Source organism: Mustelus asterias, chromosome 2, assembly GCF_964213995.1.
Source record: "Mustelus asterias chromosome 2, sMusAst1.hap1.1, whole genome shotgun sequence".
Lineage (NCBI taxonomy): Eukaryota > Metazoa > Chordata > Chondrichthyes > Carcharhiniformes > Triakidae > Mustelus > Mustelus asterias.
In genome coordinates, this window is record NC_135802.1 from 120,269,759 (window position 1) to 120,294,973 (window position 25,215).

General features: G+C 44.3%; 1 protein-coding gene across 6 annotated transcripts in view; it reads left to right on the top strand.

Moving 5' to 3' along the window:
* fbxl7 (F-box and leucine-rich repeat protein 7) overlaps nt 1-18,401 on the top strand; it is a 293,470-nt gene extending 275,069 nt beyond the window's left edge. For all 6 annotated transcript variants that reach the window (XM_078240685.1, XM_078240677.1, XM_078240667.1 and 3 more), the window contains 2 exons: nt 7,910-8,521; nt 17,132-18,401. In XM_078240685.1, the coding sequence (XP_078096811.1) occupies nt 7,924-8,521; nt 17,132-17,868 (1,335 nt within the window). In that variant the 5' untranslated portion in view covers nt 7,910-7,923 and the 3' untranslated portion in view covers nt 17,869-18,401. The remainder of the gene's footprint in view (nt 1-7,909; nt 8,522-17,131) is intronic.
* Nucleotides 18,402-25,215: the final 6,814 nt, after the last annotated feature.

Consider the following 25,215-nt stretch of genomic DNA (forward strand, 5'->3'; position numbering starts at 1 on the left):
CAGGGAACTCGTGGCAGGGGGTGGGGGTTGCCATCATCAGAACTGGAAGATCTCACTGGCTGAAATGGCTGGATAATCCCGCCGAAGCTGCTATCATTGTTGTATGTTTTCCATTTTAACTTTAGTCTTTTAATGGCTAATAATGCTTTCAATTTCTCAACTCCTTTTGGTGAGTTCCCAGTTCCAGGTCCAATAATAAGCTGTAGGCTGATTCTAGATTCTAGAAATCTCTGAGAACTCCCACTTACCTGACGAAGGAGCAGCGCTCCGAAAGCGAGTGGCTTTTGCTACCACATAAACCTGTTGGACTTTAACCTGGTGTTGTGAGACTTCTTACTGCTTATACATAGAGTCATAGAGGTTTACAGCATGGAAACAGGCCCTTCGGCCCAATTTGTCCATGCCACGGCTTTTTTTTTTAAAGCCCTAAGCTAATCCCAATTGCCCGCATTTGGCCCGTATCCCTCTATACCCATCTTACCCATGTAACTGTCTTAATGCTTTTTAAAAGACAAAATTGTACCCGCCTCGACTATTACCTCTGGCAGCTTGTTCCAGACACTCACCACACTCTGTGTGAAAAAATTACCCCTCTTGTATCTCTCCCCTCTCACCTTAAACCTATGCTCTCTAGTTTTAGACTCCCCTAGCTTTGGGAAAAGATATTGACTATCTACCTCATCTATGCCCCTCGTTATTTTATAGACTTCTAAAAGATCACCCCTCAGTCTTCTACGCTCCAGAGAAACAAGTCCCAGTCTATCCAGCCTCTCCTTATAACTCAAACCATCAAGTCCCGGTAGCATTTTAGTAAATCATTTCTGCACTCTTTCTAGTTTAATAATATCTTTTCTATAATAGGGTGACAGAACTGTCCACAGTATTCCAAGTGGCCTTACCAATATCTTGTACAACTTCAACAAGATGTCGCAACATATAACAATACATCCCAAGATATATTCAATGTTCCGACCAATGAAACCAAGCATACTGAATGCCTTCTTCAACACTCTGTCCACCTGTGACTCCACTTTCAAGGAGCTATGAACCTGTACCCTGAGATCTCTTTGCTCTGTAACTATCCCCAATGCCCTACCATTAACTGAGTAAGTCCTGCCCTGGTTCAATCTACCAAAATGCATCACCTCGCATTTACCTAAATTAAACTCCATCTGCCATTCGTCAGCTCACTGGCCCAATTGATCAAGAGCCCATTGCAATCCAAGATAACCTTCTTCACTGTCCACTATGCCACAAATCTTGGTGTCATCTGCAAACTTACTCACCAAGCCTCCTACATTCTCATTAAAATCATTAAAATCGATGACAAATAACAGTGGACCCAGCATTGATCCTTGAGGCACACTGCTGGTCACAGGCCCTCTACAACCACCCTCTGGCTTCTGTCGTCAAGCCAATTTTGTATCCAGTTAGCTACCTCACCCTCGATCCCATGAGATTTAACGTTATGCAACAACCTACCATGCAATACCTTGTCAAAGGCCTTGCTAAAGTCCATGTAGACAACATCAACTGCACTGCCCTCATTTACCTTCTTGGTTACCCCTTCAAAAAACTCAATCAAATTTCTGAGACATGATTTTCCACTCACAAAGCCATGCTGGCTGTCCCTAATCAGTCCTTGCGTCTCTACTGGCTACTGGGGAGAGTTTAAACTAGATAGGTTGGGGGGAGGGGATTGACACGAGGTGACTGGGAGCGAGGAAGTTAGCTCGCAAACAGAGAAGGGTTATAGACAGTGCAAGAGGGAGGATGGACGGGGGATAGAGAAGGGGAGAGCTCAGACCAAAGGATTGAGATGTGTTTACTTTAATGCCAGGAGTATAGTGAATAAAGGGGATGAGCTCAGAGCGTGGATCGATGCCTGGAAGTGTGATGTGGTGGCCATTACGGAGACTTGGATGTCTCAGGGACAGGACTGGATACTCCAGGTGCCGGGATTCAGATGTTTCAGGAAGGACAGGGAGGGAGGCAAGAGAGGGGGTGGAGTGGCACTGCTGATCAGGGATAGTGTCACAGCTGTAGAGAAGGTGTATGCTGTGGAGGGATTGTCTACAGAGTCTCTGTGGTTGGAAGTTCGGAGTGGGAAGGGATCGATCACTTTGCTGGGAGTTTTCTATAGGCCGCCCAATAGTAACAGGGAGGTGGAGGAGCAGATAGGGAAACAGATCCTGGAGAGATGCAATAATAGCAGAGTTGTTGTGATGGGAGACTTTAATTTCCCAAACATAGATTGGAATATCCCGAGGGTAAGGGGATTGGATGGGGAAGAGTTCGTTAGGTGTGTTCAGGAGGGTTTCCTGACACAGCATGTGGACAAGCCTACAAGAGGAGAGGCTATACTTGGTCTGATACTGACCAATGAACCTGGACAGGTGTCAGATCTCTCAGTGGGAGACCATCTTGGGGATAGCGATCATAACTCTATCTCCTTTATGCTTGCATTGGAAAAAGAGAGGATCAGGCAAGCTAGGAAAGCGTTTATATGGCGTAAGGGGAAATATGAAGACATAAGGCAGCAAATTAGAGGAGTAAATTGGAAGGAGGTATTCTCGGGGAAATGTACTGAAGAGAGGTGGCAGTTTTTCAAGGAATGTCTGTCTAGAGTTCTACAGGACAACGTTCCGAGCAGACAGGGAGGAGTTGGTAGGTTAAAGGAACCATGGTGCACGAAAGCTGCGCGGGACCTAGTCGAGAAGAAAAAGAAAGCATACAAAAGGTTCAGAGAGCTTGGCGAAGATAGGGATCTAGATGAGTATACGGCTTGTAGGAAGGGACTAAAGAAGGAAATTAGGAGAGCCAGAAGGGGTCATGAGAAGGCCTTGGCAGGTAGGATGGTTCTATTAAGAAAAACGTGGACGGGTTCATGGATGAGAGGGGTGTGGAGGGATATGGTCCAAGTGCAGGTCAGTGGGACTAGGCATAAAATGGTTCGGCACAGACAAGAAGGGCCAAAAGGCCTGTTTCTGAGCTGTAATTTTCTATGGTTCTATGGTTCTATTAAGGAAAACCCTAAGGCGTTCTATAAATATGTGAAGAGTAAAAGGATGAGACGTGAAGGAATAGGGCCTATAAAAGGTGAAGGCGGGAAAATCTGTACGGAACCAGTAGAAATGGCAGAGGTGCTTAATGAGTATTTTGCCTCGGTTTTCACAGAGGAGAAGGACCTGGGTGGATGTACTGTGGGCTTGCGGTGGACTGAAAAGATTGAGTATGTGGACTTTAACAAAGAGGTTATGCTGGAATCTTTGAATGGCATTAAGATAGATAAGTCGCCGGGTCCGGATGGGATGTACCCCAGGTTACTGTGGGAGGCGAGGGAAGAGATTGCAGAACCTCTGGCGATGATCTTTGCGTCGTCGATGGAGACGGGAGAGGTGCCGGAGGATTGGAGAATTGCGGATGTGATTCCTATTTTCAAGAAGGGGAATAGGGATAGCCCAGGAAATTACCGACCAGTGAGTCTAACCTCAGTGGTTGGTAAGCTGATGGAGAAGATCCTGAGGGACAGGATTTATGAGCATTTAGAGAGGTTTAGTATCCTCAAGAATACTCAGCATGGCTTTGTCAAAGGCAGATCGTGCCTTACGAGCCTGGTGGAGTTCTTCGAAAATGTGACTAAACACATTGACGAAGGGAAAGCGGTAGATGTGGTTTATATGGATTTTAGCAAGGCGTTCGATAAGGTCCCCCATGCAAGGCTTCTAGAAAAAGTGAGAGGGCATGGGATCCAAGGGGCTGCTGCCCTGTGGATCCAGAACTGGCTTGTCCAAAGGAGGACAAATTTCTGAGACATGATTTTCCACTCACAAAGCCATGCTGGCTGTCCCTAATCAGTCCTTGCGTCTCTACTGGCTACTGGGGAGAGTTTAAACTAGATAGGTTGGGGGGAGGGGATTGACACGAGGTGACTGGGAGCGAGGAAGTGAGCTCACAAACAGAGAAGGGTTATAGACAGTGCAAGAGGGAGGATGGACGGGGGATAGAGAAGGGGAGAGCTCAGACCAAAGGATTGAGATGTGTTTACTTTAATGCCAGGAGTATAGTGAATAAAGGGGATGAGCTCAGAGCGTGGATCGATGCCTGGAAGTGTGATGTGGTGGATAGGACTGGATACTCCAGGTGCCGGGATTCAGATGTTTCAGGGTATAGATGGGTCTTTTTCTAAATGGAGGTCGGTCACCAGTGGTGTGCCCCAGGGATCTGTTCTGGGACCCTTGCTGTTTGTCATTTTCATAAATGACCTGGATGAGGAAACGGAGGGATGGGTTGGTAAGTTTGCCGATAACACGAAGGTTGGTGAGGTTGTGGATAGTCTGGAGGGATGTCAGAAGTTACAGAGGAACATAGATAGGATGCAAGACTGGGCGGAGAAGTGGCAGATGGACTTCAACCCAGATAAATGCGTAGTGGTCCATTTTGGCAGGTCAAATGGGATGAAGGAGTACAATATAAAGGGAAAGACTCTTAGTACTGTAGAGAATCAAAAGGACCTTGGGGTCCGGGTCCATAGGACTCTAAAATCGCCCCGGAGGTGGAGGAGGTGGTTAAGAAGGTGTATGGTGTGCTGGCCTTTATCAATCGAGGGATTGAGTTTAGGAGTCCGGGGATAATGATGCAGCTATATAAGACCCTCGTCAAACCCCACTTGGAGTACTGTGCTCAGTTCTGGTCGCCTCATTACAGGAATAATGTGATAAAGATTGAAAGGGTGCAGAGGAGATTTACAAGGATGTTGCCTGGATTGAGTGGCATGCCTTATGAGGATAGGCTGAGGGAGTTCGGTCTTTTCTCCTTGGAGAGACGTAGGATGAGAGGAGACCTAATAGAGGTATACAAGATGTTGAGAGGCATAGATCGGGTGGACTCTCAGGCTTTTCCCCAGGGTGGAAATGGCTGCTACGAGAGGACACAGGTTTAAGGTGCTGGGGGGTAGGTGCAGGGGAAATGTTAGGGGTAAGTTTTTCACACAGAGGGTGGTGAGCGAGTGGAATCGGCTGCCATCAGTGGTGGTGGAGGCAAACTCAATAGGGTTTTTTAAGAGACTCCTGGATGAGTACATGGGACTTAATAGGATGGAGGGTTATAGGTAGGCCTAGAAGGTAGGGATATGTTCGGCACAACTTGTGGGGCTGAAGGGCCTGTTTTGTGTTGTAGTTTTTCTATGTTTCTTCTAAATGCCCGTAGATCCTGTCTCTCAAAATACCTTCCAACAACTTACCCACGATGTGAAGCTCACCGGCCTGTAGTTTCCAGGCTTTTCCCTGCAGCCCTTTTTAAACAAAGGCACAACATTTGCCACCCTCCAATCATCAGGCACCACACTGTGGCTATCAATGATTCAAATATCTCTGCTAGGGGGCGCACAATTTCCTCCCTGGCCTCCCACAATGTCCTGGGATACGCTTCATCAGGTCCTGGGGATTTATCTACCTTGATGCGCTTTAAGACTTCCAGCACCTCCTTCTGTTTAATATGTACACTCCTCAAGACATCACTATTTATTTCCCCAAGTTCCATAAAATCCATGCTTTTCTCAACAGTAAATACTGATGAGAAATATTCATTTAGGATCTCACCCATCCCTTGTGGATCCGCACATAGATGATCTTGTTGATCCTTAAGAGGCCCTACCCTCTCCCTTGTTACTCTTTTGTCTTTATGTTTTTGTAGAAGCTCTTTGGATTCTCCTTTGCCTTATCTGCCAAAACAATCTCATGTCCCCTTTTTGCCCTCCTGATTTATCTCTTAACTCTACTCCTACACCCTCTATACTCTTCAAGGGATTCACTTGATCCCAGCTGCCTATGCATGTCATGTGCCCCCTTTTTCTTGACCAGGGCCTCAATATCCCAAGTCATCCAGGTAACGGCCCCTATCAAAATCCATGATATATTGTTTCTGGACTGGGTATCTTGTCTCCTAATCCCGTCAAACAACACCCATTCTTCATAATTCTCCAAGAACTCATCTTTTTGGTAAAACTTATCTAAGTATTGTAGCAGAAGCTGAAGCTCGTCTTCTCTATTTAGGGCATCTGCCGTCCAATCAGAAAATACTTTGTTTCCTCAGGTCACTGAAAGTGGCAATGCAGGTGAAGAAGGTAGTCAAGAAGGCATACGGCATGCTTGCCTTCATCGGCCAGGGTATTGAGTTTAAAAATTGGCAAGTCATGTTGCCGCTTTATAGAACCTTAGTTAGGCCACACTTGGAATATCGTGTTCAATTCTGGTTGCCACACTTCCAGAAGGATGTGGAGGCTTTGGAGAGGGTACAGAAAAGATTTACCAGGATGTTGCCTGGTATGGAGAGCATTAGCTATGAGGAGAGGTTGGAGAAACTTGGTTTGTTCTCACGGAGGTTATGGGGAGACCTGACAGAAGTCTACAAGATTATGAGAGGCATGGACAGAGTGGATAGTCAGAAGCTTTTTCCCAGGGTGGAAGAGTCAATTACTAGGGGGCATAGGTTTAAGGTGCGAGGGGCAAGTTTTAAAAGAGATGTACGAGGCAGATATTTTACCCAGAGAGTGGTGGGTACCTGGAACTCGTTGCCGGGGGAGGTAGTGGAAGCGGATACGGTAGTGACTTTTAAGGGGCGTCTTGACAAGTACATGAATGAGATGGGAATAGAGGGATATGGTCCCCGGAAGCGAAGGGGGTTTTAGTTAAGTCGGGCAGCATGGTTGGTGCAGGCTTGGAGGGCTGAAGGGCCTGTTCCTGTGCTGTAAGTTTCATTGTTCTTTGTTCGTTCTTACCTTGCTCCTAGTTGGAAGTGACAAAGCTAATGTCATACCTTGCTTTTCGTTTTCGATATTGTGGTGACAAGGGTCCACATTTCCACCTCTGCCTTCCATTGCTGATATGGTTCGGCATTTGAAAAGACAGGGGGACAATCAAACAATGTCAGTTTACTTCTACCTTCTGACATGGTTGTAGCACTTCTTCAAAAACAAACACCAAGTTACGATGGGTTTTCTTCTGCCACCAATGTTTCTTCAGAAAGAACTCTTCAAATGCAGATAATGCAGGAAAGGTTGAGGGCTGTTCTCTCTGGAGCGGAGGAGGCTGAGGGGAGACTTAATAGAGGTTTATAAAATGATGAAGGGGATAGATAGAGTGAATGTTCAAAGACTATTTCCTCGGGTGGATGGAGCTATTACAAGGGGGCATAACTATAGGGTTCGTGGTGGGAGATATAGGAAGGATATCAGAGGTAGGTTCTTTACGCAGAGAGTGGTTGGGGTGTGGAATGGACTGCCTGCAGTGATAGTGGAGTCAGACACTTTAGGAACATTTAAGCGGTTATTGGATAGGCACATGGAGCACACCAGGATGATAGGGAGTGGGATAGCTTGCTCTTGGTTTCAGATAGAGCTCGGCACAACATCGTGGGCCGAAGGGCCTGTTCTGTGCTGTACTGTTCTATGTTCTATAATGAAAATATAACAAAACTTACTCCAACTTATAAATCAAAGAAAGGGTTTAATAAAGAAACTTCATTACTCCAAACTTGGGGGCTCGCCCTGGGCCACTCCAAGCTCACCACAATTCCAAACAGGTTCTTATTTAGAGTGAGTCAGCTGGTTAGCTGACTATTACATCATTCTGTAATTGGTTCCATGGTTTACTGGGTTAGCTGACCCACGATTGTTACCATTGGTCACATTACATTCAATACAAAGTTGCCACTGGTTACATTCTAACAAAGGATAGTGTTTTCCAAGAAGTTATGCTGATAGGGTTAGATGAAATAGCATGAGAGGAGGCTTGTGTGCAGCATAAACACCAGCATCGACTTGTTGGGAATAAATATCTTGTTCCAATGCTGTGTATTAGTTGTAATTCCAACATTGTTCACTAATACAGATGTTCTGTATGTATTCCAGATTCAGACTTGAGTATGCGGACATTGAGCACACCAAGTCCTGCGTTTATCTGTCCTCAGAATGTGCAATCTTTTCAAAATGGCCAAGGATCCTCCACTTCATCCTCTTCAGTCACAGGGGAGACCATCGCTATGATCCACTCCCAGCCTTTGTTCCTTATACCGCAATGTGCCATCAGGCCAGCATCGAGGCTACAGAAAGAACAGGCTCCGATTGACAGGCTACCAGACCAAACCTTGATCCAGATGTTTTCACACCTCCCTACCAACCAGCTCTGCCGCTGCGCAAGAGTCTGCCGGCGCTGGTACAACTTATGCTGGGACCCACGATTGTGGAGGACTATTCGTCTGACAGGCGAAACAATGAACGTGGACAGAGCTCTGCGAGTACTTACCCGAAGATTGTGTCAGGATACACCTAATGTATGCCTTATGTTGGAAACAGTCATTGTTCAAGGCTGCAGGCGGCTTACAGATCGGGGTCTCTACACCATTGCTCAGTGCTGTCCAGAGCTACGGCAGCTAGAAGTGCCAGGATGTTACAACATCTCCAATGAAGCACTCTATGATGTTGTTTCCCGGTGTCCTAACCTGGAGTACTTGGATGTTTCAGGTAACTGTACAGTAAGTGCAGATCCTTGACCAGAGTTGGCAATAATCCAAGTACCTGCATATTTGGCTCTTGGTTACAAGGCAGAAATAAAAATGTCTGTCAAACTCTGTGCATCAGTTGGGTAAATATCATCCATCTATCCAGCTCAGCAGTATTGCAACAAGACGCATTTCATCTTGGGTTGAGCAGGTACTTGGAGAGGTTGGATAAATATAAATCAATGACAAAATTACCCCAAAAATGTTCCTGCTAATAAATCATAGCATGGCACTGCTAAAACATAGTGTATGGACAGGCATCACAAATATGTCACGGTCCTAATTTCCAATAGGTATTGCCAATTAGCCAAACTAGAGTAAATAGAAACAGTCGGGGGAGGGGGGGGGGTGGTTTAACTGCAGAGAATGGGTGGGCTTGAGTTGGATTGGAGTTTAAAGTTAGAAAACCTGCTTCCCAACTCAAAGTTGCCTCCAATTTTCCTATTTCCAGCTTTAACTGAGGCTGGAAGGTGGGCAGGCTACAGCTTTAAATGTGAAAAAAAAATCTCATTGTCATTCAGCTTTTGGATTTTTGCTGTTGTCAGCTGGGTTTCCTGAGCCGTCCTCCCATCCCACCGTCCATCTCCAGGCCTTCTCCTCAAGCTCCGACCTTCTCCCTGGCTTCCCGCAACACCCAGAATCAGCAAATCCCTCCACTGTTCCCCAAAACAATCAAGCATCCTCCCATATCACATCACTGATCAAATCAAATCATTGATGTAGCTGCCTCTGTAGTCAGGGCCAGTTGCTGTTTGACTGAAGGCCCAGCTGTCAATCAAACTGGGCCTCCAGATGAGGAATTAATCACTTATGTCCACAGCATGCTGCGGAATTAAAACTCTACAACATGTGGAGGAATCCCAAACAGTGGCACTTCTGACAGATCAGTTCCCTATGGATCATGTCATTGACAATTCTGCTCAAGTCATGAGATCAGCCTGTGGGAATTCGCATTCAGGCACAGGTATCTTTATTCCCTTCATATTGCCCTGGGATGTTAAGAGTTCCTTGGATGCTGGCTTGGAAAATCAACCAATCAGCTATTTTTAAAATTATTATACCAAATAAAATGCTAACAGATCATTAAATAGAAAGAAAATGGAGTACAGAATCTTTGGGCCAAATTCCATTCATTCCAGGCTCAGGAATCCAATATCCAGAAAATTTCTGAACAATGAACAAAGAACAGTACAGCACAGGACCAGGCCCTTCAGCCCTCCAAGCCTGTGCTGATCATGATGCCCTAACTAAACTTAAAAATACCTTCTGCTCTTACTTGGTCTGTATCTCTCTATTCCCTCCCTATTCATGTACCCATCCAGATGCCTCTGAAATGTTACTAATATGCCTGCTTCCACCACATCTTCCGGCAATGCGTTCCAGGCACCCACCACCCTCTGCGTGAAAAACTTCCCCCGCACATCTCCCTTAAACGGCACGGTAGCACAGTGGTTATCACTGCTGCTTCACAGCTCCAGGGACCTGAGTTCGAATCCCGGCTCGGGTCGCTGTCTGTGTGGAGTTTGCACATTCTCCCTGTGTCTGCGTGGGTTTCCTCCGGGTGCTCCGGTTTCCTCCCACAGTCCAAAGATGTGCGGGCTAGGTTGATTGGCCAATCTAAATTGCCCCTTAGTGTCCCGGGATGCATAGGTTAGAGGGGTTAGTGGGTAAATATGTAGGGATATGTGGATAGGGCCTGGGTGGGATTGTGGTTGGTGCAGACTCGATGGGCCGAATGGCCTCTTTCTGCACTGTAGGATTCTATGACTCTATGATTCTAAACTTTCCCCCTCTCACCTTGAACCTGTGCCCCCTTGTAATTGACACTTCCACCCTTGGAAAAAGCCTCTGACTATCCACCCTATCTATGCCTCTCATAATTTTGTGGACCTCTATCAGGTCTCCCCCTCAGCCTCTGTGAAAACAATCCTAGTTTATTCACCCTCTCCTCATAGCCAACACCCTTGAGACCAGGCAACATCCTTTGCACTCTCTCCAAAGCTTCTGTGTCCTTCAGATAATGTGGTGACCAGAACTGCACACAATACTCCAAATGCGGCCTAACCAATGTTTTATATAGCTGCAACATGATTTCCTAATTCTTATACTCAATTCCCCGGTCGATGGGGGCAAGCACGCCATATGCCTTCTTAATCACCTTGGCCACCTGTATTCTGGGTCCCAAGCCTGCACCTTGTCAGCATCAGTGACACAATGCAATATTCAAAATGTTAGCTACTAATTGGCCAGGAGGCAAATTTGTATAGGAGGTGGGAGCTGCAAACAGATAGATAATTTAAAAGGCGAAAAGGGGCCATGACTGGGCTTGCTATTGTCTTTTGTTAAGATCCCCCTGAGAGCAATAACTTTTTAAAAGAAAGGAACCCCCTCAACTTCAATAATAATGGACAGGGTTTCACTTTTTAAGACTTTAACTGAAGAAACAAACCAAAATCAACATAGTTCAAACAGTAATTACCAAATAACTGACACATCAAACTAAAGAGAAAAGTAGCTTCACATTAATGAGCGCAACCAAGGTATATTTTATGAAATTATTTCCCTCTATGCCATGCCTCTGGTAGATATGTGATATTAAAGACAGAGTCACAAGGTCCCTCCCTGCTCTCCAGCTGATGTTCACCTCTGCCCACTAAGGCAGGTCGAAATTTCCAGTGCCCTTCAACAATCTTTCCACTCTACCTGAGTTTCCCGGATATGATTATCACCAACTAGGGATAGCTTGATCAAAACCCCCCTTCCTCAGGTCACAATAGCCCTGATAAGCCAGAATTTCAGAATTGTCCTCTGAAATGTTCTTTTGGTTCTGTTTTCCCCATTGAGAACTTTACTTCTGCATCCCATCATTTTTCACAGCACAGCAAAGGCCTGTTTCTGGGAGAGTTTTGATTCTTCTCCTGCCTGCGTCTCTGCAGCAGTTGTCTTTTCTTCAGTGATATTCTGTGAAAGGTACTACAACTGGCACCCAACAACTCAATGGGTTTCTGTTTAGGTTTCACTCCCACGGCAGCCTGAAGTCACATGGGCAATTCCTGAACTGAGGTATATGTCAGGAATTATAATTGTACATTCCTTTACTTTTTTATAAAACTCCCAATCTCAATCATGAGGGACATGGATAAAATGAATAGCCAAGGTTTTTTCTCCTGGGCTGGGGGAGTTCAAAACTAGAGGGCATTGGTTTAAGGTGAAAGGGGAAAGATTTAAAAGGGATCTGGGGATGACTTTTTCACACACAAGATGGTGCATATATGGAATGAGCTGCCAGAGGAGGTGATAGAGGCGGGTACAACTACAATATTTAAAAGACATTTGGACAAGTATATGGAAAGGAAAGGTTTAGAAGGATATGGGCCAAATGCAGGCAAATGGGACTAGTTCAGTTTGGGAAACTGGGTCAGGATGGATGCGTTGGGCCGAAGGGCCTGTTTTCATGCTGTATATAGAACATAGAACATTACAGCACAGTACAGGCCCTTCAGCCCTCGATGTTGCACAGACCAGTGAAACCAATCTAAAGCCCCCCTAATCTACACTATAGAACATATCTCTACGACTCTATGATTCCTGGCTTAATATTATTCATTACAACATTATTAGTCTCTTCTTTTAATCCAGTATTATCCTTAACTTCCTTAGTAATGATGTGGAGATGCCAGCGTTGGACTGGGATGGGCACAGTAAGAAGTCTTACAACACCAGGTTAAAGTACAACAGGTTTATTTGGAATCTCATATTTAGGGGAATTTCACAGTAACTTCATTGCAATGTTAATGTAAGCCTTCCTTGTGACTAATAAATAAACTTTAACTTTAATCACGAGTTTTAGGAGCGCTGCTCCTTCATCAGGTGAGTCACTCACCTGATGAAGGAGCAGCACTCCGAAAGCCTGTGATTCCAAATAAACCTGTTGGACTTTAACCTGGTGTTGTGAGACTTCCTACTGTGCCCTTCCTTAGTAAGTCACAAATGGCTCTTTCTTGCTGAATTTTGTTTTTTAATAGAATGCATTTTTGCTCACCATTTTGAATTGTTTCTTTAAATGTTTTCCACTGTTTGCCATTCCTATTAGTCTATTTACTCAATCAACCTTAGCCATTTCTCCTCTCATACCTGTATGATTGGATTTGTTTAATGTGAAGTTTCTTGTTTGGTGTGTGGCTCTCAAATTTAATATGGAATTCAATTGGCATTATAATCACCTTTTGCCAGAGGGTCTTATCCTCTATGTTTGCCTCATTACACAATCGAAGATCTAAAATACCTAGTTGGTTCGAAAAGATATTATTCCAAGAAGTTCATGAAAATATTCTACAAATTCATCTTCCAGACTACATATAAAATATAAAAACCAGCAAAGAATGATTTTAAACATAATGAAATAAAAATTAGAGTACGTGAGGAAGCTAGCTAGAAATATAAACAGATAGTAATATTTCCTACAGGTACTTAAAAAGGAAAATAATAACTAATGTATGCATTTCTCGTCTAGAGATTGAGTTTGGAGAAATAATATTGGGAAATAAGGAAATGGCAGGTGCATTGAACAGATATTGGGCAGGATTTTGCAGTGGAAGGAGAAGACCACCATTGGTCAGTGGCAGAATCTTCTGGTTCCACCATTGTGCACAGGGTTTCCCATTGAATGCATCTCTCACCACCATGAAACCCATGACGGGGATTTGCCATTGGCGGCACCAGAAGATCCCATCAGCTTGAATGCCCAGAAAGTTCCAGCCATCTGTCTTCACTGTTGAAGATATGGAGATGCCGGCATTGGACAGAGGTGGGCACAGTAAGAAGTCTCACAATACCAGGTTTATTTGGAATCACGAGCTTTCGGAGCGCTGCTCCGACATTAGGTGAGTGGAGTGTGAAACCTACCTCTAGGGTAGGCAGGAAATTAAGATTCAGGTCACAATCAGACAAATGGCAAAAGACATTTGAGGGGCCTAATTTGCTTGTTGTATGTTTACTAATTTGTTTTTTCCTGTCTGCAACTACTGTTCAGGACCTATAAACTGCACCTATCAGTATATTCTGCTCCTTGTTATTCCTAATCTCCACCCATTGCAGAAACATTCAATAACTTTTACTTCAGTATTTAGCAGAAGGACAGATCAGGTTGACATTACATAGGAAGATGAGATTCAAAATGATATTACTGCACTTAAAATAGAGGAGAAATATTAAATAACTCAAAGAGGATAAGACCCCTGTTGTGGACAGATTGCTTCCCTGCAACAGTGACTTATATAGTGTCTTTAATATTATGAAATGCCACAAGACACTTCACAGAAGCATTGTAAAACAAAGTGCCACTGCGTCACAAAAGGAACGTGAGGTCAGATGATCAGAGGCTTGGTCAGAGGTAAGGCTGGATTTTGTGGTGAGAGTTGACTCCTCACGTCCCAGTGTAAGTTTCAGGGCATGCCCACCTCCACTTAGCCACCTTGCCCTGGTTTAATTTTTTGATTGAAACAACTTCAGTTAATATGAGGCGAGGGGAGCTTCCATCCATTTCCAGAAGGACATCCAACCTCATAGAACTGCATAGGGCGGCACGGTAGCACAGTGATTAGCACTGCTGCCTCACAGCGCCAGGGGCCCGGGTTCAATTCTGGCCTCGGGTCACTGTCTGTGTGGAGTTCGCATGTTCCCCCCGTGTCTGCGTGGATTTCCTCCCACACTCCAAAGATGTGCAGGTTAGGTGGATTGGCCATGCTAAATTGCCCCTTAGTGTCAGGGGGACTAGCTTGGGTAAATGCATGGGGTTGCGGGAATAGGGCCTGTTGGTGCAGGCTCGATGGGCCAAATGGCCACCTTCTGCACTGTAGGGATTCTATGGATTCTAATCTGCCAAACAATTGGATGCCAGCAGCTCTGCAAACCGGCAGCACCAAACAGAACAAAGAACAAAGAACAATACAGCACAGGAACAGGCCCTTCGGCCCTCCAAGCCCGCGCCGCTCCCCGGTCCAGGATTGAATCCTGAATCCAGGATCCCCGCCCAATTTTCCAGCCTATCTACATACCAATATCCTATCCACCGAGCTGTCCCTCACAGCTACGATGCTTTGTTCATCACAACCTATTAACTCACCCCCACCCCCCCATTCCAGACCATGTGATCTCCAGGGAGAGGCGAAAACCCAGAGTGAAAACCCCAGGGCCAATATGGGGAAAAATAAAATCTGGGAAATTCCTCTCCGACCCCCTGAGGCGATCGAAACGAGTCCAGGAGATCACACTGGCCCTGATCGGAAAATGCTTCCCAACCCTATTCATTTCCACTTCCACGAACACCATATGAATTCCCTGCCCCCGAGACAGGTTCCCAACTATCCGCAGTCTCGCTCTGTACTGGCACCAGCAAGATGATCATAGAATGAAGCCTTGAAACGAGAAACAAGGAACAATTAGCCGGCGCCGCTCCCTGGTCCAAACTAGACCACTCTTTTGTATCCCTCCATTCCCACTCCATTCATATAGCTGTCTAGATAAGTCTTAAACGTTCCCAGTGTGTCCGCCTCCACCACCTTGCCCGGCAACACATTCCAGGCCCCCACGACCCTCTGTGTAAAATATGTCCTTCTGATATCTGTGTTAAACCTCCCCCCCTTCACCTTGAACCTATGACCCCTCGTGAACGTCACCACCAACCCGGGGAAAAGCTTCCCACCGTTCACCCTATCTATGCCTTTCATAATTTTATACACCTCTATTAAGTCTCCCCTCATCCTCCGTCTTTCCAAGGAGAACAACCCCAGTTTCCCCAATCTCTCCTCATAACCAAGCCCCTCCATACCAGGCAACATCCTGGTAAACCTCCTCTGTACTCTCTCCAAAGCCTCCACGTCCTTCTGGTAGTGTGGCGACCAGAACTGGACGCAGTATTCCAAATGCGGCCGAACCAACGTTCTATACATCTGCAACATCAGACCCCAACTCTTATACTCTATGCCCCGTCCTATAAAGGCAAGCATGCCATATGCCTTCTTCACCACCTTCTCCACCTGTGACGTCACCTTCAAAGATCTGTGGACTTGCACACCCAGGTCTCTCTGCGTCTCTACACCCTTTATGGTTCTTCCATTTATCGTGTAGCTCCTCCCTACATTATTCCCACCAAAATGCATCACTTCGCATTTATCAGGATTGAACTCCATCTGCCATTTCTTTGCCCAAATTTCCAGCCTATCTATATCCTTCTGTAGCCTCTGACAATGTTCCTCACTATCTGCAAGTCCTGCCAGTTTTGTGTCGTCCGCAAACTTACTGATCACCCCAGTTACTCCTTCTTCCAGATCATTTATATAAATCACAAACAGCAGAGGTCCCAATACAGAGCCCTGCGGTACACCACTAGTCACAGGCCTCCAGCCGGAAAAAGACCCTTCCACTACCACCCTCTGTCTTCTATGACCAAGCCAGTTCTCCACCCATCTAGCCACCTCCCCCTTTATCCCATGGGATCCAACCTTTTTCACTAGCCTACCATGAGGGACTTTGTCAAACGCTTTACTAAAGTCCATATAGACAACATCCACGGCCCTTCCTTCGTCAACCATTTTGGTCACTTCTTCAAAAAACACCACCAGGTTAGTGAGGCATGACCTCCCTCTCACAAAACCATGTTGACCTCTGCTGTTAGGCCTTTAAGGTGGCATTCAACAATGAGTCCAGACATTCAAGTAAGTCAGGTTCCACTGAGGCTAAGTTGACAGGCCCTGGTGAGGAGGGATGTAGGGGGAAGGGTAGATGTGTGAAGCAAAACTGGGGTCCTCTGATTGACACAGCAGGCCAGGAAAAGAGGCTCTTCCCTTTCAGTGGCCAGCAGTCCACTGGATTAAACATACTGGCTACCCGTTGGGTGCAGACCTCCCACTGCCTGTAATATTCGAGCGGCGGCAGGATGAAGCACTTAGTTGGGCACAGACAGAACAGGTGGACCAATGGTGAGTGCACTGCTGATGGCACAGCATCCTAATTAATGGGTCTGTTGCCTGTTTACTTGCCCACAGGTAGCCTGTAAAATACAGCCTGCAGGTTTTAAGAAGCGTCTTAAAATGAGAAAGTGAGGTAGAGAGGCGGAGAGGTATAGGGAGGGAATTCCAGAGCTTGGGGGTGTGGACAATTGAAGGCACAGTCACTGATAGTGAAGTATTAATAATTGGGAATACAGGAGAAGCCAGAATTAGAGGAATGCAAATATCTTGGAGGATTGTCAGTTTAGAGAAAATTATAGAGTTGTGTGGGGCAAGGCCATGGAGCGAAAACATGGAGAATTTTAAAATCACAATATTGATTGACTGGGAGGCCATGTGGGTCAGCAAGCATGGGGTGGTAATGGAACAAGACTTCCTGTGAGTTATGTTACAGACAGCAGAGTTTTGGATGTCCTCAAGTTCATGTAGGATAGTACGTGGGAGAGATGGCATAGCCAAGATGGACTGAATAAACTGCTTCTGTGTTTGAAGTTTCCATGTAGTTATTTTAATGAGTCCTACATGTTAATAGTTTAAAACATCATTCTCAATTTCTTATCTAGGTTGTTCCAAGATAACCTGCATTAGTCTGACAAGGGAAGCTTCCATCAAACTCTCTCCACTTCATGGAAAACAAATCTCCATACGCTACCTGAACATGACAGATTGCTTTGTACTTGAAGATGAGGGTTTGCATACGATAGCAGCTCACTGCACCCAGCTGACCCACCTCTACCTACGCAGGTGTATACGTGTCACAGATGAGGGCCTCCGCTACCTGATGCTTTATTGCACAACAATCAAAGAACTGAGTGTTAGTGACTGCCGTGCAGTAAGTGATTTTGGGATGAGAGAGGTGGCAAAATTGGAAGCAAACCTGAAGTATCTCAGCATTGCTCACTGTGGCCGGATCACAGACGTGGGTATCCGCTACATTGCCAAGTATTGCAGCAAACTGCGCTATCTGAATGCTCGGGGTTGCGAAGGAATAACCGATCATGGGATTGAGTACCTTGCCAAAAATTGCACAAAACTGAAGTCCCTAGATATCGGGAAGTGTCCATTAGTTTCCGATGCAGGCATGGAGTTTTTAGCATTGAACTGTTACAACCTGAAGCGACTGAGTCTAAAGTCATGCGAGAGCATCACTGGCCGTGGTTTAAAAATTGTCGCTGCCAACTGCTTTGAGCTTCAGATGTTGAATGTGCAGGACTGTGACATCTCTGTTGAGGCATTGCGGTTTGTGAAACGCCATTGCAAAAGATGTATTATAGAACATACCAATCCAGCCCTCTTCTGACAGGATGTTCAATAGTGAAACAGAACAGACCATAGATTGTAAAGACTCAAATTTAAATTGCTTCATTTCTGCTCCTCAATTCAAATATTTAGTTCATTTTCACATTGTAAAATTATTACTCTGTTATGACTGAATGTCATGTTAATGAAAATATTTTTCTTTTTTCATCTATGATGTGCACATTTCTGATTGCCAAATCTCCTACAGAAACCAGTGTCCAGAGGCATAAAATAAATATATTGAAACATTTTAAGTTGCTGGAGGAATTGATCAGATTTCATATTATTACTTAAATCCACCCCAGGCTCATAAAACGGAAATATTCAGTAAATCACTTGCCACCTATTTTTCAATTTTCCTTTAAACGGAGCACCAGTTAAGTTTTATTTGATATCCCATCATAATGTTTAATCCTGATGTGGATAGATGCTGTCACTTTCTGTTTGTTATAACGTGGAAGATTCTGAATAATATTGCATTTCCATGCTTTTATTTCACGTTTTAAATTAATAAAAGGAAATGTAATCCTAAAATACTAAAGAGCTTATTGACTGTACACGTATTGTACTCTGATCCACTAGAAGTGACCCCTTTGCTGTGCTGTTGGTGAGGGGGGAACAGGTTAATGTACTGGATTAGCATGTTCACCTCACCTGAGACCTGGGCTTGAATGGTGCCTAAGCTGAGGAGTGTAAGCCCCTCTGTTGATTCTCCTTGAAATTGGTTCCATCCCATTAACAAGTTGGCCTTGACCCATGGCACAAAAATACAGCTAATTTGGCACAAAGTTGGACATTTTCAGTCTAAATTTGGGGCTGATGCATGACGTTGATGTACAGTAAAATCAGCTTTACTCTGCAGATCTTTGTACTTTATTTGGACTGCAAGTATTTTTTGCTGACATTAGAATGGCCTTCAACCTTTGTACTTCCAGCGGGACCTCAATCTTTACAAACAAAAAGGTGGCAATTTACTCCAAGGTTCCTCAAAGTAAAAGTGGTCCCATTCCCAGCACTCTGATAGGATTACAAGCAACGCTATTACCACACAGCTGAAAGGGACACCACTCCAGTAGCCAACTTGGAGAAATTAATGATGTAAAAAATGGCCCCAAATACTTGCTGTCTAACTTTTGGAAATAACCTATAGGAAAAATGGATAGGATTTGAATGTGCAAGAGAGAACAAATCAGAAGCTTCTGTTGGACATTAGTAGCCTCTTTATCATGGGAAAGGAGAACAACCATGGGTCTCAATGAAGTTTCCTTGGCATAAGAATGACCTGCAATCATCATGTCACAAAGTTTGCCAAAAGTTTTATAATCAAGGTAACATTCCTTTTCACAGGCAAACAGGAATATTGGGAGATTGCTCCCCCTTGATGCTGTTCAAAATGAGGTGGGATCACAAATGGAGAATGTCAGAAAATTTCAGTGGTGCGGCCCACCACCTCCTCATTGTTTCAATTGGGATTTCCTACCTCTTATATCCCCAGCAAACCATACTTCCTTCCTGCCTCAGTTATCATACATTTGTCATATGGCCATAGGTCCCTGGGAAGTAGAGGTGAAAACAGTGAAAGTAAAGGGCATTGCCATGATCTATCTCCCTCCAGGCAGCCCCAGAAGCTTACCCACTGAAGTCCTTCATGCCATCCAAGACCCTAAGGAGGAAGATGTTCCTTGTTTGGTCTTTAGTGTGATGCTCTGAGATCTCTTGTCACCTTTTCCTGTACTGCAGCACACCTCGGACTCTTCACCTTTCCAGTGGCAGGCTTCATTACAGTGACATGAATTTTACTAAAAGCCCACTCAGCACATGTAATGACCCAGGAGAGTGTGTTGTGGTTGGGAAGGATATGGCTGGTGAAGTGAGTTAGATGGTGACCTTTTACCTCAAATTACATCTCCAATCAATGATCTTTCATAAGAACTGGGAAAAGTTAGAAATGTTAGAGGCTTTAAGCAATTGAAAGGGAGAAGGGTGGACAAAGAACAAAAGATCATTGATAGGATGGAAGACAGAAGGGTTTAAATGTCAAACAAATGAGTGGTACAAAACAAAAGGGAGTGGCAATGGAGCAAGTAAAGAAAAAATGTGTATCTAGAGGCAGTGTGAATGGCAGAATAATGAACAATTGCTCACAGAAAGCAAAGAAAGAAAAACAAGACACAAAACAAAACCAAAAATCTGGAAAGTGGAAGAAAACAAAATGGGGAATAAATTACAGTCTGAAATTAGAAGTTGAGGTGAGGTTCATTGGAACACTGTGAGACAGAGCAAAAACACTGGAGAATTAAAATAACGTGACTAAACTTCAAAAGTACTTCATTGGCTAAAAATGCTTTGAGACATCCAATTTTACTTTTGGACAGAAGCTTTTGACATTTTGCCATTCACACCTCCTCTGGGCACAATTTTTTATTTCTGCCCTTGTCCAATCAGCCTGCCTTTGGCCCTTCACGATTACTCCTTTGTCATTAAATCTTCCCTTTTGTTTATTTCCACTCCTGCTCCTTTCACTTGATTGAAATCTATTTCTATTAACTTTTCTCAGTTCTGATGAAAGGCCATTGACCTAAAACATTAACACTCTCCCCACAGATGCAGCCTGACCTGCTGATTGTTTCCGACATTTTCTGTTTTTATTTCAGATTTCCAGTATTCTGCTTCCCATCTTGAACCTGGGTTCCAACCTAACCTTTGCTGATAGGATGAAAATCTCTGTGTGCTGGCTGGAAGGGTTTTATGTGAAATGAGTATTTGAATTCACTTTCTCATGGTCATGTTTCCACAACTCCAAACTACAAGGCCACAACTGCCCTTAATTTAACAGTGATCGACAGGGTACTGATAATCTTACTCAGAGTGAGCACAGATGGAACTTATCACTCTGATGTGGCAAGGCTGAACTTTCAAACTTGGACCTGAGACAGGAACAGGAGTGAGGGACCTAGCTGCACCTAACTTGGGAGTGCACAAAATACCGATATTGAGTGAATAAAGATCACTCTGCTAAACACAATTTCTTAAAAAAAATTGAAAGTTCTTTAAATTTACTTCCAGGCCATTATTCAAGAATAACATAATTCCCAAATAGAACATGGGGGCAATTCTCTGACCTCACCATACTAGTAAGAAGTTTAACAACACCAGGTTAAAGTCCAACAGGTTTATTTGGTAGCAAAAGCCACACAAGCTTTCGGAGCTCCAAGCCCCTTCTTCAGGTGAGTGGGCTTGGAGCTCCGAAAGCTTGTGTGGCTTTTGCTACCAAATAAACCTGTTGGACTTTAACCTGGTGTTGTTAAACTTCTTACTGTGTTTACCCCAGTCCAATGCCGGCATCTCCACATCATGCTCACCATACCTGGCACAGATCATGCTGATCCCAGGCCCAATGTATGGGCCTAAAAATAGCTTTCGCACCTGATGCCAAACACTTTGCAATCATTCTGGCCACTTTCTAATGGCGCAAACCAAATAGGCCTAGAAAGAGCACAAGGCCGATTTGCATGAGATTGACTGGATTTCAATCTCATTAGCGAGTTTGGAACATGATCATACCCGCCCCCTCCCCCCCCCACCCCTTTCCAAGAATGCTGTCACCTCTCCGGCAAGAGGTCACACAGGCACAAATCAGTATTTGTTCTTACTGGCAGAGACCTGCCTCAATGGCCACACCAGGGGCTATGAGGCAAATGAAGCCCCCGGGTGGTTGGGGGTGTGGTTGGTGAAGTCGGAAAATATACCTCTATAGGCTGGTATGAGTCAAAATACAGTCATGCTTTATTCTCATAAGCTTATGGGAGAACTTGACCCCTTGAAAGCAGAAGCCAAAGTTCTAACTGAACACAAGAAGCATGGATATTTATACATCAGGGTTCCCAATACAAGTCACGAAGCAAAGTCCAGTTAACAGTCCTTGATCGTAAATTATAGTTCCTTTAACAGCTTCTGATAGTCTTTGGATCATGGTTAGAAACCATCTGGTATCCTTGGGCCATAAAGCACAATTCTCCTGGTCATTGCAGTCAAGGTGTCACCTCTGGTCCCCTGCTCTTCCCGCAGCTTTTCCTTTGAGGTGACTGAGTACGTGCAGTTGTCCCAGTGGGAGTCCTCCTTCAAACGGCCATTCTCGCACTCTACCATTTGGTCGCTGCTTCCTCTGTTTAAATCATAGACAAGCCTACGGAAAGAAAGACTTACCCCCTAACATCTATATTTAACTGTCTGTTTTATCAGAATGATATAAACAAGCGAGGGAACCATGAACAAATGGCTTATGCTACTACCAGGAGCAATATAAACAAAAAGGAGGCTAGCCATAAGCAAGAGTTATGTTTGTGATACATTCCAGGTACAAAGTTCAACCTTTTAGGCACAAAAGACATTGAGTACAAAAAAACATTAACCCTTTCCCTTCTTCAGTTGGGTAGTGCCCATCTGGCACCCTGACAATGCCAGCTGGGCACCACCAGTGTGCCAACAGCTGTGCCAGGAGTTGGGGCCTGAGTGGGGGCTATGATGGAGGGTTATGCAAGGGGAGGTCATGAGGTGAGGGTCATGCAGGGGTGGATCAAGTGGGGGGTCCTGATGGCGCCACATGGTGGTAGTGAGATTTGCTGATGGGGAGGCATGTTGAAGGGGAGGGGTGGGGGGGGAGGCGGTCATGATCAGGGACCATTGGAATGGCCCCAATACCGGCGATCCATGTTGGAGAAGGGGTGGAGGAACATACTATTAACGTCAGTGGGTGGGGGGAGGTCTTCCAGTGCACTTTGAGATCGGGGTGCCCTTGTGAAACAGCACTCAAGCGCTCTGAAGCTGGGCTCACCGGCGCATTTAGGTCCTGCTGCCTTCCCCGCTCCCCCCCCCCCCAGGTAGTGAAGCACAACTCACCACTCTCCAAAAGAGTGGCTGTGTGTGGAACAATTGCAGTGTGGGGCATGCTTCAGAGACTGGCACAGATCGGTCCAGTTTTTTCACCATTATGTCACTTATCATTTTTGGCACAAAAATTGTCATCCACTACTTCCAATGCTTTTGAGACCTAATTTTTAAAAAATAATCAGTCATTTACATTTTCTCAGTGTAAAGCATGAATGCTTCATTGATTGGGATTGCTCAGTCCAAATGTTGCTCATGTTCATTAAATTGCAGTTACAGAGCACTGACTGACAGAAGGGATCACATCCTTCAAACTAATTAATACAGTTCAAGAAACTTGCCCTTACCTTCTGAATGTAAAGCACAGAACAATATCAAAGTCTTTAAATTAGGATTACAATCAACTACGTTTTAGCATCTGTGACCTTCTGCACAGAGAATTTCACATCACCCAGAATGTGGACAGCGTTATTACTTTCATCGTGGTAGTGAGATTTGCAGATGCAGCAAAGCTTCAATGAGAATGAAATCTCCTTTTTTGGCTTTCACTATAAATAATCAATTTTGTTTTAGAAAAGGAAAGTTTTAAAGTTCCATAATAACTTATACTATTAGATAAGCTTGTTGGCATCAGTTGTATTCATCACAAAACAATTTATATTGATAAATTACACACACTTTTATTTAGTCAAAGACAACCTTTTAGGGCGGCACGGCAGCACAGTGGGTAGCACTGCTGCTTCACAGCTCCAGGGACCTGGGTTCGATTCCCAGCTTGGGTCACTGTGTGGAGTTTGCACATTCTCCTCGTGTCTGCATGGGTTTCCTCCGGGTGCTCCGGTTTCCTCCCACAGTCCAAAGATGTGCGGGTTAGGTTGATTGGCCATGCTAAAATTGCCCTGAGTGTCCTGAGATGCGTAGGTTAGAGGGATTAGTGAGTAAAATATGTAGGGATATGGGGGTAGGGCCTGGGTGGGATTGTGGTAGGTGCAGACTCGATGGGCCGAATGGCCTCTTTCTGTACTGTAGGGATTCTATGATTCTATATCAGTGCAAAATGTCTTTGGAGTTCTCTAATTGAATGGGGCACTGTTTGCATGGAGAAAATGTGCCAATATTGTTATGTGGTTGACTACAAAGAAAAGCTAGAAAAAAAGCCAAAATATGTTAGAACTTGGGCTTTCTTTCAACTTTTTTTGTGTTTACAACAAGATGTATTTCCAGACAGAATTGCATCTTATATGATCAAGAATTTCTAACATTCTGCATGCTATGAAAGGGAGTCACATGCCATGGATTTAACTTTCTAATTGAATTATTTTGTGCCAAACCTATGATTCATCTACCTTACACTCCTGTTCCCTCTGAAACATCACAATGACAGTCTTTATTGCTTTTGACAAAGTTATGTACCTTTATACACTTGATATTTATACTTACAAGACCAAAGTGAATATCGCAGAATACCTATGAATACGTAGGTGCACTTATTTCAGTCATTTCTGAAACCAGAATACTGAAGAGTTGCAAATCTTGGACCTAGAAAATAATTAACTCTCTGCCTATTAACAGACATAAAACTAGTGCCTATTATACCCATTCACACACCGTGCTGGAAATGCATTGTCCATCATATTCAAGAAGGCTTGATATCGGCCTCCAGGTCCAGGTCTGGAATAGATGTTAGCTCCTTTGCATTTCTAATTAGAGGGTCTAAGACCCATTTCAGGCCCCTTCTAGAAATTTGGCTGGTTTGAACTATTGAACCCAGTACTTGGTCTGCTGCGTTCACAGTAAGCACCGAAAGCTGCCACCAAAAGTTTAAAAAAAACTTCATAAACAGTAGCATTGATTTGTTGAACAGTCATTCTCTGTGCTGTAAATACTGTGTAAATTGTTATTTAAGCGTTGTCCAGGAGAAGCAAATGCTCGTCCTGACTATAGATCAGAAAGAAGACTTTTGTCAGCCTATGTTAAACCCTCTACAATCTCTTACCCCTCCCTCCTGCTCACTTCATTCCACATTACTCCCTCCTGATTGATTGCACATTCTTTCTGCCTACTGATTATCCCCACCTTCCAGAAACAAACTTCCTTTCAATGTGTTGGGTTTCAATTATTGTTGACATTAACATATCAAATAGATAAACTCTGGAGAATAACCCTTAATGTTTAACAAGTTGCAATTTTTTTATGTATTTGATATTTCAAGAACCTAAGGTATTATCCCAAACATTCATAATATTTAGATTCAATTCTGATTATAAGTTGTGAGGTATATTGCCTCTCCTTCAAACTTACCAGAAGATTTGCTGCATTTGCCCCCAAACAGGAATAGGCAAAATATATTTTTTATTTGTACATAAGATGTGTGTATCACCGACACGTCCAGCATTTATTGCTCAGTCCTAATTACAGCTAGTACTCACCGAACTACATAATTGGCTCTCACTCTAACAAT